At 38.1% G+C, this 16,678-nt stretch overlaps 1 protein-coding gene across 1 annotated transcript in view; it reads left to right on the top strand.

Annotated features, from left to right (window-relative positions):
• Positions 1-16,678, top strand: part of cacnb4a (calcium channel, voltage-dependent, beta 4a subunit) — a 46,385-nt gene that overhangs the window by 17,156 nt on the left and 12,551 nt on the right. Inside the window, 2 exon segments of the mRNA XM_042494874.1 lie at positions 15,255-15,374; positions 15,789-15,911. Of these exon segments, the coding sequence (XP_042350808.1) occupies positions 15,255-15,374; positions 15,789-15,911 (243 nt within the window).

Raw genomic sequence — 16,678 nt, 5'->3', positions numbered from 1 at the left:
TCTTTTCCAAGATATCAAACCATCAGGGTTTAAAGGTTTAACCCTTTGAAACTGGGATCAACATTAGCTTTCTTTCGCTGCGTTCAGATGCCTCTTACAAGCTTTTTAACCCTTTGAAACCTGGGCAAATTGGTTTGATTTCTTTCAAAAACATGGTGAAAAAGGGAATGATCAACTTGGCATTAAATGTCTCTCACATTGCATGAAATTAGTAAAAGATGACAAGAAAATTACATGACAATACGTTCCGAAAAAAAAGGGGGAAAAAGGGGAAAACTTTCCAGAAAGCTGTTCTTAAAATTAACATGTAACATGGGTCAGTTTTTTGGTTTGACTCTTTGTTATTTTAGTTTTCTTTTTTGCTTATATTTGCAGGTTTTTTTGTTTTGTTTTGTTTCCTTTAATTTTATTTTTACCAATTTCTTGCTCATTTTTGGGCTATGTCTTGCCTTCTCCCCATGTTTTTGCAAGACATCAAAACAATATAAAAGTGCTGTCAGTCGAACAGTCTGACAGAAGTTAACAGGACTTTTACTGACAGAACCGTGGACGCCCAAAATATCACACATTTGTTTCTGTGTGTGTCCCTCATAGTTCAGCCCAACCCAGAAATACAGTCCGTTTCCTGTTGTTTCAGCTGCTGTTATCATGTGCGTCCCGCTATTGTGGGTCTGAATAACTGATGAGGTTATTTATTTCCACCGCAGAGCCTTCAGCAGGATATAGATTCTCTGTAGAGTCACAAAATCACAAAGAGACTGTCTCATCCAGCCTATTAACCCTTTTGAAATGGGCTTATTGGCTGTATTTATTTCTGAAACATATAAAGATTGCAGTGAGCAACTTCTTACTTGCTCAAGAAATAACCCAGAAATTAGTAAAAAGAACAAGAAAACTTAATTAAAATAAGCAAAAAAATAAAAACAAAACATAAACAATAATAAGAAAGTCAGAAAATCACAAGGACGTATCCTGAAAATCGTTGAGTGAAAAAAACAAACAAGGAATTTACCTGAAAATTTAAAAAAAGAACAAGCAAAGAAAGTATGTCACAAAAATTACAATATTACCTGAAAACTAGCACGCAAAAAAGAGGAAAGTATACATAAATAAATAAAGAGGAAATTACCTGAAAAACTGCTTAAATTCGTAATAGTTCTGGAAAATAATAATGAATATATAATTCCGATAATTATATATATAGTGCTCTGGAAAATTTCACATAGCTTTTTTTTTTTAATTAAATCTATTAATTTCTTCCAAATTTACAGGATCTCTCTTATATTCTCTTCCATATATATATATATTTTGAGAGAGAGAAATCAAAACAATTGTCTCAGGGTTCAAACATTTAAATACTTTATGCAGCTCAGAAAAAGTGATGTCAATGCAGGCTTCATTGGGTTAAGATACTCAATAACTGGATTAATCTGCTATCACTAATTTGTTTGGCTCATCTTTGTTTCACTGTCACGACATCAGTTTAAACTGAATGGTTTGTTCGTACACAGTCGGAGCCGCTGTGCTCGTCTCTGTCCCATATTTAGGGCGGTACTGGCAGCACTACAGAAGACATCTTTGGGGCTCTTACTGTCCTTGTGGTTTGCTATCAGCTCATGTCATTAGCTCGTGGGTGTCTGGATGTTTTCGGAAGTGAAGCCTTGTTCAGGGTAGAGATGAGTGGACTGATTCTTCTGAACAGTATTAGTGTCTCCGAGTTGATAAATGTAAATATAGTTTCTCTGTGATACTCTCTCTGTGAAACTTTTCTTCAAACCAGTCATTACGTTTACATATTTTTTATTATTTTTCTTATTTATCTATGTTATGACTTATTTATTTATTTCCCAATATTGCCCAACAAAATTTAAGTGACATCTTGTGCTAATCTCATTTCCAGTTTATTGATTAATCAATATTATTTAAGAACATGATCCTTGACCATTGAAATTAAACATTGATGTGGAAGCTAAAATGAAGGTAAAAGTCTAAATTCTTCCATTTAATGAAACAGCCCCTCCCCTCCCTACAGGAATCATGTAACCCAGTTAATCCAGCTCGGCACATATACAGTATTATTTAATGCATGACTCACCTTTACAAAAGCTATTATGCAAAACAAAATGCTTAGCAAACCTGCTGCACTTGCTGATTTGTAATTGTACCATTGAAGGAAGCTGGAAGGAGACTTGTGTGAGTCATCGCCGTGTACATCAAAACTAATGTAAGTGAATTACAAGCCGCGGGCTCATATGAGGTCTCGGTTCTTTTAAAGGAGCCTGGAGGTATGTTTCCACTTCTCCGTGCTTGTTGACGGTGGATATAATGAAGAATGCTTTTAGCCTTTTAGCCCGCGGCTGATAGGTGCGGAGGTCAGGGGAGGAGGAAGGATGGAGATGGGAGAACAGAGCGAGCTTTTGGCGTCCGAGCAGATAAGGCTTGAGTGTGGCACGATGGACTCGAGACTGGCCACTTGACACACTGAGATAATAACCTCACAAACAGCCCATTGTCTGTGTGTGTGTGTGTGTGTGTGTGTGTGTGTGTGTGCGTGTGCGTGTGTGTGTGTGTGTGTGTGTGTGTGTGTGTGTGGGTAGAGACAGACAGAGAGGAGGTGGGGAGGTTTGTTGGCAGAGTTGTTGCTTGTGTCTGTGCACATGATAGTAATTTTGGGAATGCTTCAAAGAGCCTCGTGCTCCGAATACTTTCTGTCCTTTCCAGTGAAATGAGCCGAATGACATCATCTTTGTCACTCGTGCCTTCACAGTTTCAGAGAATATAATGTGACAAACATCAAAACTGCACTTTTTTTCGCCTTTTCTCTGCATGGTTTTAGAGAAGTCAACAGAATCAGATTCAGTCTTTTCGTAGCACAAGAAAAAGCAAAGCGATCCACGATATTATACAGAAACTACAATGCGTTTACATTTTTTGTACATGTACATCTGCACCTGTCATGAGAATTTGGTTGAGTGTGCACTATTTGTTTTAGAGTAATGGCAGTTAATGTCAAATAGGCCACACCTAAAAGAAAGTTGATATGTGGAAGATTTGTTGAAACTTTATGTTTCAACAGCGCTGTCATTAACATGTGGTTTAGCCACAAAACGCACTTGGTTATATTGAGGAAAAGATCTTTTCATGTTTGTTTGTTTGCTTAAAATCCCTTTTTGGTGGCACGTTCCCCGATAAAAACACAGCCATGGATCGATAAAAAAACATATGTGGTGACCAAAAAAGCTGCTGGAAAACAGTGATGTGTCGGTAAAAATGTAGAGATTCCTGGTTACCCTGTTAAAAATTTTATAAGTATTATTTTACTACCTAGGTAACTATTTAACTACTACTACTAACAGTTTTTTTTCTTTTTATATTAATTGTGAACTCCATTTATTTGTGTTTTGGACTATTGGTCGAAAAGAATGAAAAAATATATCTTTTGTCTCCTGAGAGCTAAGTTATTACTCTACCCATTTCTGCGCAAACTGGCTTAATTTCTCCTAAAAATTTGGAAAGACGGCAATAGGTAGTTTAAGATGAAATGACCCAAAAATTAGCAAGACATTAGTAAAAGAAAATTACCTGAAAAATAGCACAAAAAAGGGGAAAACAAAGGTAATGACCTCAAAAAAAGTGCTTTAAAAATAATTAGATTTCTTTAACAATAAAATTCTATAATTATAAATATAGTTTTCCCATTTTTTAGAATATGTTTTTTAATATGAATTATTTTTTTAAGTACACTGTCCTACATTTCTTGCCAAGTTGCTCATTGCGTTTTTGTCACCAAAAAATTAAATTTATTTTTATTTCTTGAAAGAAATCAACAAATCAAAAATCAACTATATGTTCAGGATCCAATGGCTAAAATACTTGTAAAAGACATCTGAACCCAGCACAAGAAAAGTGATATTAATGCAGGTGTTTAAGGGTTAAATAGTGAAATTTAACGCAGGTGCTTGTCCATCGTGGACAGTGGTGTGGGGCTTTTATTGTCCTTTCTCTCCAGTCCTCCAGTTATAGATTTCATTTGTAATGAGGCAGTAAATAACTGTTATTTGTATCAAGGAACGACTCCCGTGGCTCTGAATGGATCATTAGCAGAGGCGCCTGGAAGCTCAGGACAAAGGCATTAATCCTTTCCGTCCAGCGTGACAGGTTGATTTACTGACGTACTGCGGTACAAATCCTCTGTTGCACTTTTTGCCATTTATTTTCATTAAATTATTGATATGCAATTGTATTTTTTTTTGTAGTAATCTTCAACAGTGTCCCCACATTCAGGGCTACAAACAGATAATAGTTCCCTTTATTCACTTGATGGACACAGCTGTGATAACTCCAACAATAAAAAATGAACTGTATGTCGCTGCCACTAGTCAAACATGTCATTTACTCACTATTTTGGCGTGCCCACAGGACACGACTACACACTGAGGCCGCCGTTCAGCACGTCATAATGACAATCCAGAGTTTATAACAAACATACTGAACCTCCGTCTCCTTCACTGTGGCATGTCAACGGCTGATCGCAACAGAGAATGCAATCATGCAAAACATGTGTTGTGCTGTGAGAGTGGCTGTGGACAGTAATTGGACGGGACGGTTGTGGAAGAAGAAGGCGCTATCGCAGGAGAAAAAAATGATGAACAGGGCACAATTCAGAGCAATACATCATGCCTTAGTCCTGATGTCAGCCAACCCTTTGTAAGCATGTTTCCTGCTCCCATGAGCTTTATCACATTGTGTGTGTACGTGTGTGCGTGTGTGTGTGTGAGTTTTGCACATGTACAGTTTTTACAGCTGCATCCACATGTTTTGAGATTATATTCGTTTTTACTTTAACCCTTTGAAACCTGGAGCAACATCACTCTTGTGCTGCTTTCCGATGCCTTTCACAGGTATTTGAACATTTGAACTCTAAGTGATTTCTTTGGGGAAAAAAGGCAATGAGCAACTTGGTAAGAAAAGTTCCAAAAATGGAAAGAAATTAGTTTATCAAAAAAAAAAAAAAAAAAAAAAATAGGGAAAAAGAAAAATGTTACTATTATTAAAATTATTATAATTTTAAAGCAAATTTTCAGGTCATTTCCTTGTTTAATTATTACTTTCTTCTTCTTTTTTTCCCCACGACATCTTATGACATCTGGTGAGATGCAGTGACATGTCACCACTAATTACTGTCCATCTCCTCCTAAGCTGCACTAAAACGTTGATCCAAATTCGTTGCACAGAGTTTGATAGAGAGACTGAATGAGTAAGAAATATATAAACAGAAGTAACCACCGCTAAGTTTTCACAGACCTCTGTCCATGCTGCTTTCTAATGTTTACCTGTTCTTCTGCCCATCTGTGATGTCAAACATACACACCAAAATGATCCACACACAGATACTCGTTTACTGCAGAGCCATGTACACTGGTCAATGGGAACGCAGTCTATAGCCTATTTTGAGCAGGTTTACTCATGTTTAAAAAACTCTGATGCACACGCTAAGTTAAAAGGTAATGTATCTGGAGCTGTATTTCTTTAATTTCAGTCACCTCCCCCCATCTTCAACGTCTCTCCTCTCTTGCTCAAAAATCTGTTTTTAAATATTTATTTATCCTTTATATTTATGTGAGAAATGTTCACAGGTCCTTATAAGATTCTGTCGGCTTTATAAAGACTCACATTTGCAGCATCTCACATTTTCAGCTGAATGAATGAAATGTTGAGACAAAATCAAAAAGGCTCTAACACGTCCTGTCAGTGTGTGCTGAAGCCCCCCCCCCCCCCCCGCTCTGTGGGTGGATGCTGTCAATGGTTTGTGTTGAACAGTGGCAGCATCCATGGGGGCAGCAGACTGTGCCGTCATCTGTTAGGTAAACATTTGTGCTGAGGCCAAGTTTTTTCACCCCATTCGGCTGAGTCTGCAGGGAGCCAAACGTCCACCAGCTGGCTGTCCGGCAAAGCGGAGAGCTGGTCCATCCGACCCGACGAGCTGGAGGCGCACAAAACATTTAAGACTTCAGGAAAAAAATTTGAGTCTTTGGCTGATGGAAATCAAAACTGAATGAAATAAAAAAAATAGTCTGGAGCTAAAGATTCTTTGCTCCGAAAATCCAAAAAGAACATCAACGATTAGAAGCAGCCATCAGCTCCACGCTCACTGCTGTCTGTCTGAAGCTACCGGCCGCACGAATCGTCCTGTAAGAGACTAAATTTAACCATCAGAGTTTCATTACACTTTCTAATGGCATTTATCTATCTGTCTATCTACCTGTGTATTTATAGATATATAGATCTAGATATATAAAACAAAAATGCTGAATTAAGGCCAGACAAAAGAGAGAAACAATAACACAATAATGACAATAAAAACCCCTTTACCAATAAAGGTAAATACAATTCAGAGAATATAAACAGTAAACATGGAAATAATAGTGCTAATAATAGAATTAAACATGATCAAGACAGAATAAAAGTATAAATTAAAAAAGAAAATAAAAGCAAATCTAAAAGAGATGAAAATGACAACATCGCATAAAAGTTTTAAGAAGTGATTTTAAAGAAATCACTGATTCTGCTAGCCTTATTTATATCTTAATATATATCTTATAAGAAAACTTGCACAGTGAAATAATTTCACAAGTTTTGATTAATGTAGGTGCATAAGCAGTCTGTCTGTTGCTCCAGTGTCTGTTTCACTGTAGATGAGAACAAAGGACCAGCAGCATCACTGGGTTTGTGCTGCACGACCATCCTGCAAACAATAAGGTTACAAATTTTTTTTTAAAAAAACCTGCGTTGAATTCTGAGCCTGCGTGCCTCCATCAGACTAGTTACAGTATTTGTAGTTGCTTATTTTAAATTTAACAAAGTACTTTTTCTTCTAAAAACCAATTCAAGTGTTTCTCTTTATCTGAAACTAAACTAACTGTGATCATTTCACAAAAAAACTGCAACCATCTGCAGTATATTTGCACTGACATTGTTGCCAGCGTGTGAATTTTAGCACATTTCAAGCCCACCAACATATAATGCATTGTTTTATTTCAAGTTGTTTTTTTTAGATTATTTTTGGGCATTTTTTTCCAGTATTGACAGGAAAGGAAAGAGAGGGAATCATGCAGCAAAAAGTCACAGGTCGGATTCAAACCTGCACAGGACTCATCTTATATGTGGCACACTCTCTTAATCTACAGCCGGTCGTCTAGAATCCATTGTTGAGATTTCGTGTTCAGTTCACACATTTCTGTGTGACTTGGTTTTCCTGCAAGTCTCAAGTACGGTGCAACACGGTTTGAATGAAATTAGCTGGTAACAGTTTAATCCGTTTAATCAGTCCGTTTAATCAGTTTATTATATATATATATATTTATATATATATAGGGAGAGAGAGAGAGAGAGAGAGAGAATATTTAATTATTAGTCCATATTATAAGAAAATATTATTTTGGTAAAATAAATTGCTGCAGTAACGTGGCCACTTCATGCAGTATATGTTTTTTTTTTAAGCCTGATTCCCAGTTTCCTGATTAAAATCCAAACTTACATTTGGCATTGCATGTGTAACTTTAAAGGATAATAGCATTTTAATCTCTCTTTTATTTTAGCCCTACTCACACACAAAAAACTCACACACAAATCTTTCTTTAATGGTCACAATGAATTTAAGCTGTCATGCGGTCAGTTTTACCCTTCATGGAGTCACACAGAGCCTTTATGGAGATAAAGTCTGACAGAAAAGAGCTTTATCATGATATTATAGAATATGAGATGGGTGTGTGAGACCCGTATGAGTGTTTACACAGAAATGTATCTGTTGAACACACAGTAACGTGATCTCCAGTGAACTGCACCGATCAGGAGGTCAGACACGGAGGAGATGCTGCATCACCTGCTCCACCGTCAACATCACATTATTATGATGTGATGCGTGAGGCGGAGAGCTTGTTAAGCACATCGGGCTGCTCTGTAATAACAGACTGTGTAATGGATTAGTGAGGGGAGTTCATATCATGAGAGTAGTATAAATATTGTTGTGCAAAGGAAAATGGCAGGCTTTAGATCATATAGTTTGACTAATAATGAATGTGAAATTTAGTCTTTTCTGCAGGAAAAGCTCAACTTTACCATAAATGTGTTTATAGAGGGAAAGTTTTTATCTCAGTCGCATCCTGATCAAATCAAAATGTTAAAAAAATGGTCACTACATATTTACTAATAAGGCTTTGTGGTGACAGGTGTGGTCAAAAACAAAATTAAATTAAAACTTAAATTAAAATTTTTGAGTCACTGGTTAGGCATTTTTCTATCAACTGCTATTTTTTGTGAGCTTTTAAAAAAAAAATATATATATATATATATGTACATGTGTGTGTTTGTACTTTATTTTACACTGTTAATCTGAGAATGTGGTTATTTAATTATTTATTTGTTTATTTTCTGGAAGATGACAGAATTCCCTTAGAAGGAAAATTTATAAAGGGTTCCCAATTGGTGGGTTGCGGTCTAAAAGTGGGTCGCGATTCCATTCTGAATGGATAGCAATTGACTCGTGAACTTGTCAAATTTGTAAAAAAAAAAAAAAAAAAAAAAAAAACACTTTTTTTCTCTTAACAGTGGATTTTCGGCACAGCACTTTTTATTTTTAAGTGCAGTTTCTGTTTACTCTTGCATTATGTTTTATTTCTTTGTTATCTAGGCCAATGTGTTGTTTCTTGTTCGTGAAAAAAAAAAGAATATGTGGTCATTTTTATTGTGTGGACCTCGAGCTAATGACTGAAGAGAAATCTGGATCCCATGACAGGACCAGTTGGGAACCACTGACCTAGACTGCCTGCCCTTTTCTGTTGAGTTTAGACAGAAAAAATAGATTTCCTTGTTATATATGAGCTTGTGCCATGCAGTGATTTGTGTGCTCGTTTGTTTTTTAGTGGTTGGAAGGTGAATACTGAGTGCAGGAAGTCTGTCCTTACTGTGTGTCACCCGATGAGGGATGAACCGCTTTGATTGTAGCACATGAAAGTGAAGCAGTCATTGAAATTCATGAAACTCATTTATGCATTATGTCATGGTGCATGTCATGGCCGTTGCACTACACGGTGCACAGCATTACATCATGCAACATGGTTCCATATCATAGAAGGTTTGTACACGTTACGTAACACTCGGGCACAGATTGTTGCATGCAGGAGCTGCCTGTTCGAGCCAATAAATACGCTTTGATGTGAACTACAACAACATCATGTCAGTGCACTGTAGTGCTCTAATAGAACAACATCATGTTACTGCACTGTGGTGCCGTTTTCTACGGTCGCCAACCGGACTAATGTGCCACAGCTCAAAAATTGAAAGAGGCAGTTAAACGTACATCACGGAGTTGCAAGGCTATCAAAAAAAACGTGCACATAATGAAAAAGGTAACGCCTGCACACCTACTCCACGCCAAACAAGTTTATTCAAGACAACATTTTGATCCTTCTGGGATCTTCATAAGGTCAAAAAGTTTGAAAAGACATTTCCTACCAACAAGCACATAACATAGCATCATGTGACCTATAAAAGCCTAAAAAGTGTTTCCTTTGCAGTTTTACAAAGGAAATACTTTTAAAAATCACCTGAAATTACAACCTCATGTGAGCCTAAACGCTTTTTACAAGTTTTTTCTAAACTGACGTGTTTCCATTAGGTGTATTTTTATATTCGCAATTTCAATTTGCACAGTTTGAGGGTTAATGAAAAAACCTACCAAGTGGTAATAGTAAAGGTTGATGCTGTTCCACTTAGAGCTCCACCCTTGAGGCTTGGACAACTGAATATGCAGATTTTTTGTTGCATTTGTTTTTTGGGGTTTGTGTGTGTTTTTTTTATTGGCATTGTTTCTGAAACTACAGCAGTTTTCCCTAATGGAAATGTTTTCAGCCAGTGTATTGTGTTAGCCTTTTAGGCAGCGTAATTTTCTCTCTATAAATAGAAAGTTACTAACACACAAAGATGTGTTTGGACTAAATAAAGACAGACAGGCCGGTTACAGATGACTGCAGACAGGTGGGTCACAGACACTGTTGGATGAGTGGATCTTATGGGATATTGATGTCAGTGTTTGTAACTGTAGGAGCAGCAGCCATACTCTGTCTCATCTTTCCGTCTTTCTCTCATTTAATGCTGTTGACAGGAGGAACAACAGGCTGGTGACCCTGGAGAGGCCGGTGTGTACGGCAGCCTGCAGGCGACTGTACACACAGCGGCCACTGTACCTGTGCTAGAAAGCACTGATGAGCAGTAATTAGCCGGTGGACCCCAGACAGTCTGTGCACTGAGCTTGTTGCTGCTCGCCTCTGGGGCAGGCATCAGTGTTTATGCTAATGTAGTGATTACTCAGCTGTAGTGTAGCGTGAAGTACAGATTCTGTGTTACAGAGCTGCAACATCTCACTCCATCACAGAGATGGAGAATAACAGCTAACTGGACCAGAAAGAGAGAGTGAAAAACGCCGCTGTGATGTGAATTCATTTCACTCGTTGAATTATATAACAACAAAACAGTAATGATACATGTTTGTAGTCCATGTTCATCCCATTTTGGGCTTCGCTGTGGCTCAAAAAACTGACATCCACAGATGTCAGTTTGGTCTCAAACCAAAAGGAAATTTCAGATTTTTTCCCCCAGTTTTGTGTATTGATCCTGGATGAAAATGTGCAGAAAAGTGCAGAATCTTTGGGACTGTTTGCAGTATTTCATGTGCTTTCCATTCTTGTTTTTCTTTTTTTTGTTTGATAATTTTGGCTATGTTCATGCATACGGCATACATTCTTGTTTAATCTTAGAATTTCCAGCTCAGCTCCTACAATGAGTCTAAAATACACAGTGTAAACAAAACTGTTACATTTATACTGTTAAGTGCAAAAAAATGTGCTATTGAAACCCATTCAAACTTCATTTTCTGTGTTTTTTTTTCATCTAAAAACATAGTGGCACCATGACAAAAAATAAAATAAACAAACTGGCATTTAAAGGATTGAAATTCTGAAAATTAATGAATATTTGATATCTATGATTAGGACTGATGTTGGTTAAAAAAAACTCAATGAAAGTAGAAAAACATATACTTACAGCTTAAGTAACTAAAGTATATTTGTAAATTTATTTTAGCAGCACCAACCGTCATCCTCAAATTATTGTACCATTGTGTATTTTTTGTATATTTTTCAAACATTTCGTTTCAAATTTGTTTTTTGCCAACATCCTGCTAACACAGAAGCAAGGTGAAGTGTAATGTTCTGCTCCTGAGCGTGAAATGAAAAATACTCACCTCACACACCTGAGTCGAGCCCTGTGACTGGAACGTGCTGCAAATCCACCAGTGTGTACTTACTACCATTTTCAAACAGTGCTAACTCACAGTTTGCTCGTATTGTCGACACACAGCGATGATGCATGTTTAAACGAGGCCGTCTTGGCTCTGAGGACTTCACCTTTGGCTGACCGCTGCTGTTTGTGCTCCCATGTGGGAGATCTGGCTTTAGGTCCAATTTAACAGCTGCACCGTGTAATAACGGCTCTGAGCGTCGCTGTATATGCAGGTGAATGGCTGCACATATGTGTGACTTATTTGTTTTTCTGTAATTTGTCAAAAATAGTGTACAGTTAAAGAAGTGGTTGTGCTGGTGCAGCACTGTTTCCTCTGAGCTCAGAAACACAGAAACAATTGTCGTTTCTTTAGTGATCCTTCCAATTTATTTAGTGTTTACGATATTGAAATTTTAACTTCAGTACAATCAGGGTGGAGTGTACGCACATCCAAAAATCTTTTATAAGTGCTGGATAAAAAAAAAAAAATAATAAATCAAACTAAGCCAATGTCTGATTCTTATCTGACAAAGATCTCTGTTAAATCAAAAAGTTGCACAGTTAAAATTAATGGAAGCTTTTAATACAGTGTGTGGATCTCCTCTTAACCCTTTAAAACTGAAGCTAATTGGTTTAATTTCTGTCAAAAAAAGGCAACAAGCAACTTAAAAGGACATGGCCCAAAAATTTGCAAAAAATTACTAAAAACATCACAAGGAAATCACCTGAAGATAAATTAATTTATATTAAAAAAAAAAACAGAACTAAACATGAACATTATCCTTAGGTACTGAAATGTGTTTATTTGACATTTTTTTATTATAGTTTTTCTGTAACATAATTCCCCCCAAAAGTGTGATGATATATATAGTTTTGGGGACATTTTTCCCTATATTTGGAGGGGAAGTTCTAATAATCATAATTTTCTTGTCCTTTTGTTTCATGTTTTACTTGTCTTACAGATTTTTAGGTAATTTTCTTGTAACTTTTTACTAATTATACTATTATACTAACTACTTCTGGCTAATTTTTAGGATCTTGTTTTTCTTGTTTAGTTGCTCATTCTCTTTCTCCCATGTTTTTGGAAGGAATCATGCCAATTTTCAAGTTTCAAAGGGTTAAGAGGTGTGAGGGGTCAGCAGTCAGTGTTAGGTTTTTCAACAGTTTCAAATCACAACCAAGAAAGGTGCTTGAGTGTACAATTAGAAATGTGCACACAATATTAGGCTGCTGGTCCAGAAAGACAGATGCGCGCACACACACACACACACACACACACACACACACACACACACACACACAGAAGAATACAGAATAAGGAAGAGATTTATGTCAGAATACAAAAATCTTTACAAAAGGTCAGTGTCCAGGATCATTTTAGGTGTGGTGGCCTCAGACTGAGACGTGCACCTGCTACGTGCTTCGTTATGTGAAGTGATCATCACCGATGATGTCTCCGTCTCCTCAGTGGCGCCCGCCCCTCCCTGCAGGCTTCGCTGCGTGTGATGCTGGAGCTAGATGAGCACATTGGTGCTGTAATAACTCTCTCTGCTGAGGGGAAACTCTCTGTTGCTTCTGTTTATGTTGCACATTTTCCTCAGCTAGTCGGTCATGATCTCTCTGTCTCTTTAGCTCTCGCTCTCTCTGACTTGAATAAGCGGGCGGGTGTTTTCACTGCTCCTCTAATGCAGCAGTCAGTGACTTGTAGCTAATAAGGGCGAGGGGTGAGAGAGTGGGTGATAGTGATGGTATGAGACTGATTTTCAGCTTGAGGCAGACTGGTGGGGGGTCAAGCCACCCACTGAGTCCCAGGGGAATACATACAGTACACACAGTACTGTATGTCCAGATCTTAACCCTGCTGTACACCTGTGGGAGATTTTGAAAAAAATGTAACGTTTTGCCTTCATTGATAAATCAGCAAAAAGAGGAATGGTGTTCATCTCTTCAGTAAAGTTACATACTTTATGCCATGCAGCGCTGAAGCTGTTCTGGAGGCTGCAGGTTAAACAGCAACTCACTAAAACACTGTTTACGAAATCAGTCCAGGAGTTTTTGTGTTGGTGTGCGTTTATTGAATTATGCGGCATACTGGTGAACTTACAGACACAGAGCCGGTCTGAGTCGCTGAGCTGACCCCGAACAAATGAAATGCAAGCCCTTTTATACAGTAAACCAAAGCAGTGATCAGGAGTATGCAGATAATATTAATCAAGAGGTAGGGGAAGACAGTGATCCAACATAATGCAATTATGAATGGAAACAAAAGGCAAGGTGCACACCGTTGTCAGAATTAAAATGACTAACTTTGCAAATTAGAAAGGGGAAGGCAGGAAGGATACACATTTTGCATGTGACAAGATTATGGGCCAGACCAGCAGGGGGGGCTGGAAGCTGCCCCCATATGTCACCTAGCAACCTGAGACACGTCCTAAATTCCTAGAAACGTCCTAAAATCCGAGAAACCTCTAAGAAATTCTTGAAATGTCCTGAAATCCTAGAAATGTCATAAAATCTTTTTAAAAGTCTTAAAATCCTGGAAAGTCCTGTAATCCTAGAAACGTCCTAAAATACTAGAAATGTCCAAGAATCCGATGGAAAAAGAAACAATGGAAAATTCTAGAGATTTCCTAAAATCCTAGAAACATCCTAAAATATGAGTCACATCCTAAAATCCAAGACATGTCAGAGAAATCCTAGAAACATCTGAAAATCTGAGAAATGTCCTAAAATCCAAGAAATGTCTTAAAAAATCCCCGCCATGCACAGTTTGAGTGTTCCTACTAGAGAAAATAAACTAAAACAGTCAGAAGCTCTTTTCGGGAGATGACAGGTGTGTTGTCAGACTGTTACCCCGTAGAGGTCAGTGTGTTCCCTTCATTTGAGGGCTGGTGGACTTTTTCCATGAGGTTGCAGACTAAAGGGGATACCCCTCTATGTCATTCAAATTCATGTTGACTCTAGTCACCATGGTAACAAATGAGGCAGGGTTTCCTAAGCTTTATGTCTCTAATTTTATCGCTAAAAATAAAAATGGCATCTTTCTGTCACTGTTTCTTCTCTCTGAGTCGGTTCATCATCTTTAATCAGTCAGCCTTTGATCCTGTGTGGAGGGGGATACAACGAGTCATGTGACGGAGGGGGATACGAGTCATGTGTGACACACACACACACACACACACACACACACACACACACACACACACACACACACACACACACACACACACACACACACACACACACACCTGGGTCTCTGTAACCTCCCACTCATTCATTTGCTCAGTCTCTGTGGTTTTAAGAAACAGGCTCTTCTTATGTCCTGAATATATTTGCACTGTTTTGCATCTGAATGTGTGTTTAGTTTTTAACAGGACATATTAAATTACAGTGTTTTTTGTTGGGTTTTTCTCCTCCGTTGTCGAATTAAATCTGCATCACATAAAGAAAGTCGTTACCGAGGGTTTCAGTATTACTGGTACTTTTCATCCCTCCTGCTGAGATATCATTTGCATCAGGTGTGTCCTGTTGTTCTGCAGGGCTCAGGTGATTCCTAAAATCCTAGAAATGATCTAAAATTCTGGAAATGTCCTGAAATCCCAGAAATGTCCTAACATCCTAGAAACATCCCAAAATCCTAGAAATCTCCTAAATTTCCTCCAATCTTAAAAACATCCTAAAATTCTAGAAATGTCATAAAATCCTAGAAATGTACTAAAAGCCTGGAAACCTCCTAAAATCCAAGAAATGCCTAAAATCGTAGACACTTCCAAGAAATCATAGAAACGTCCTAAAATCTAGAAACGTCCTAAAGTCCCAGTAATGTGGTAAAATGGTGGTTGTTTCACCATTACTGAGACTTTCTGTCCCCCCTGCTGACACGTTATTTGCTTCTTGTGTGTCCGGTTGTTCTTTAGGGCTCAGCTGATTCCTACACAAGCCGACCGTCTGACTCGGATGTGTCCCTGGAGGAGGAGAAGGAGGGCGGCCGGCAGGAGAGGGAGCAACAGGCCACTGTCCAGCTCGAGAGGGCAAAGGTGTGTGTTGTTTTTTCTTTTTAAAATTTTCCCTTTTTCACAACAGAAAAAACAAACACACTTGACAGAGTACAGAAAAATAAAACAAACTTCCAGCTCACAGAAAAAACGTACATATGCACGTCGATTCATGTGATTGAAATGTCCACAAGTGGATTTAGGGTCAGAAATAGAGTCTATGGAACCAAAACCATGTGAGGCCGACGAGGGCCCAAGACAGAGACAAAAAAAAAAAAATCCAGGCAGATCCAAAACCGATGCAATACAACACAGTAAAACACACACCTGTCCCAAATGTAAGCCTGTTGAGTTCAGTGATTTAAGCAAATATCCCGGGCTATTAATTAAAGTTTTACGGTATTCATGTTGCCACCTCACTGCTGTGAAGACTCTTTTCTCTCCGCTGTCTTTCAGACGAAAGCGGTGGCATTTGCTGTGAGGACTAATGTCAGCTACTGCGGTGCCCTGGATGAGGACGTTCCTGTGGCCGGCACTGCCGTCTCCTTTGATGCCAAGGACTTCCTCCACATCAAAGAGGTACAATTCAGACTTTATCCAGAGATGTTAGACCTGTGGTGCTGCATGGAGGACCAGATTCACTCCATGTTGGTTTATAAATCACATGAGTTCAACAGACTTTGCTATCTGTCATCAGCTTCTATGTCTCCATCGCAGTGTATGTCCCCTCTAGGACCCACTTTACTCCGGAGTTAACATGATCAATACTTCTTCTTCTTCTGCTGGGTTTTAAGCTGCCTTCATGTGATGTCAGAGGGTTGTAGTTTCTGAGCTGGGAAGTTGTTCCTCAGATTTCGTTGTGATCTTGTGCGTTGAGGTCGTAAAGTGGGACCGAAATGGAAGCTATAAAGGAGATGTGTTGCATTTTAACGCTCAGAGCATTTTAACAAGAGGTTGATATCTGTTTCCACATGTGAATTAATTTAAAAGTTTCTTACCATTCACCAAACTTTAACCTTTTCCCGTCATGATTATGCATTTATGACGTCAAGTCGACAGCTCTTGTTATAAAACTATCTCCGAGTTGCTGAGTTGTTTTTCAGACATGAGAGGTCTTTCGTGTGATTATTATTATCAGTAGTAGTAGTAGTTTTTCAATTTCGTTGTACTTGTGCAATGCCAATAAAGACATATTCTATTATATTCTAGTAGAAGTAGTACTGGTAGTATTATGTTAGCACACCTGGAGGTTTGCAGTGAAGTATTTGGGCTTCTTTCCTTCCCAAATAATTAATAATGCAACCCAAACATCATTTTTGAAAATATGTTCATCTTTGTGCTGCATT

The sequence above is a fragment of the Plectropomus leopardus genome, chromosome 10 (genome assembly GCF_008729295.1).
Source record: "Plectropomus leopardus isolate mb chromosome 10, YSFRI_Pleo_2.0, whole genome shotgun sequence".
In the NCBI taxonomy this organism is placed as follows: domain Eukaryota; kingdom Metazoa; phylum Chordata; class Actinopteri; order Perciformes; family Serranidae; genus Plectropomus; species Plectropomus leopardus.
The sequence above is the reverse complement of the archived record's forward strand: the minus strand, read 5'-3'. Positions and strand labels throughout refer to the sequence as shown.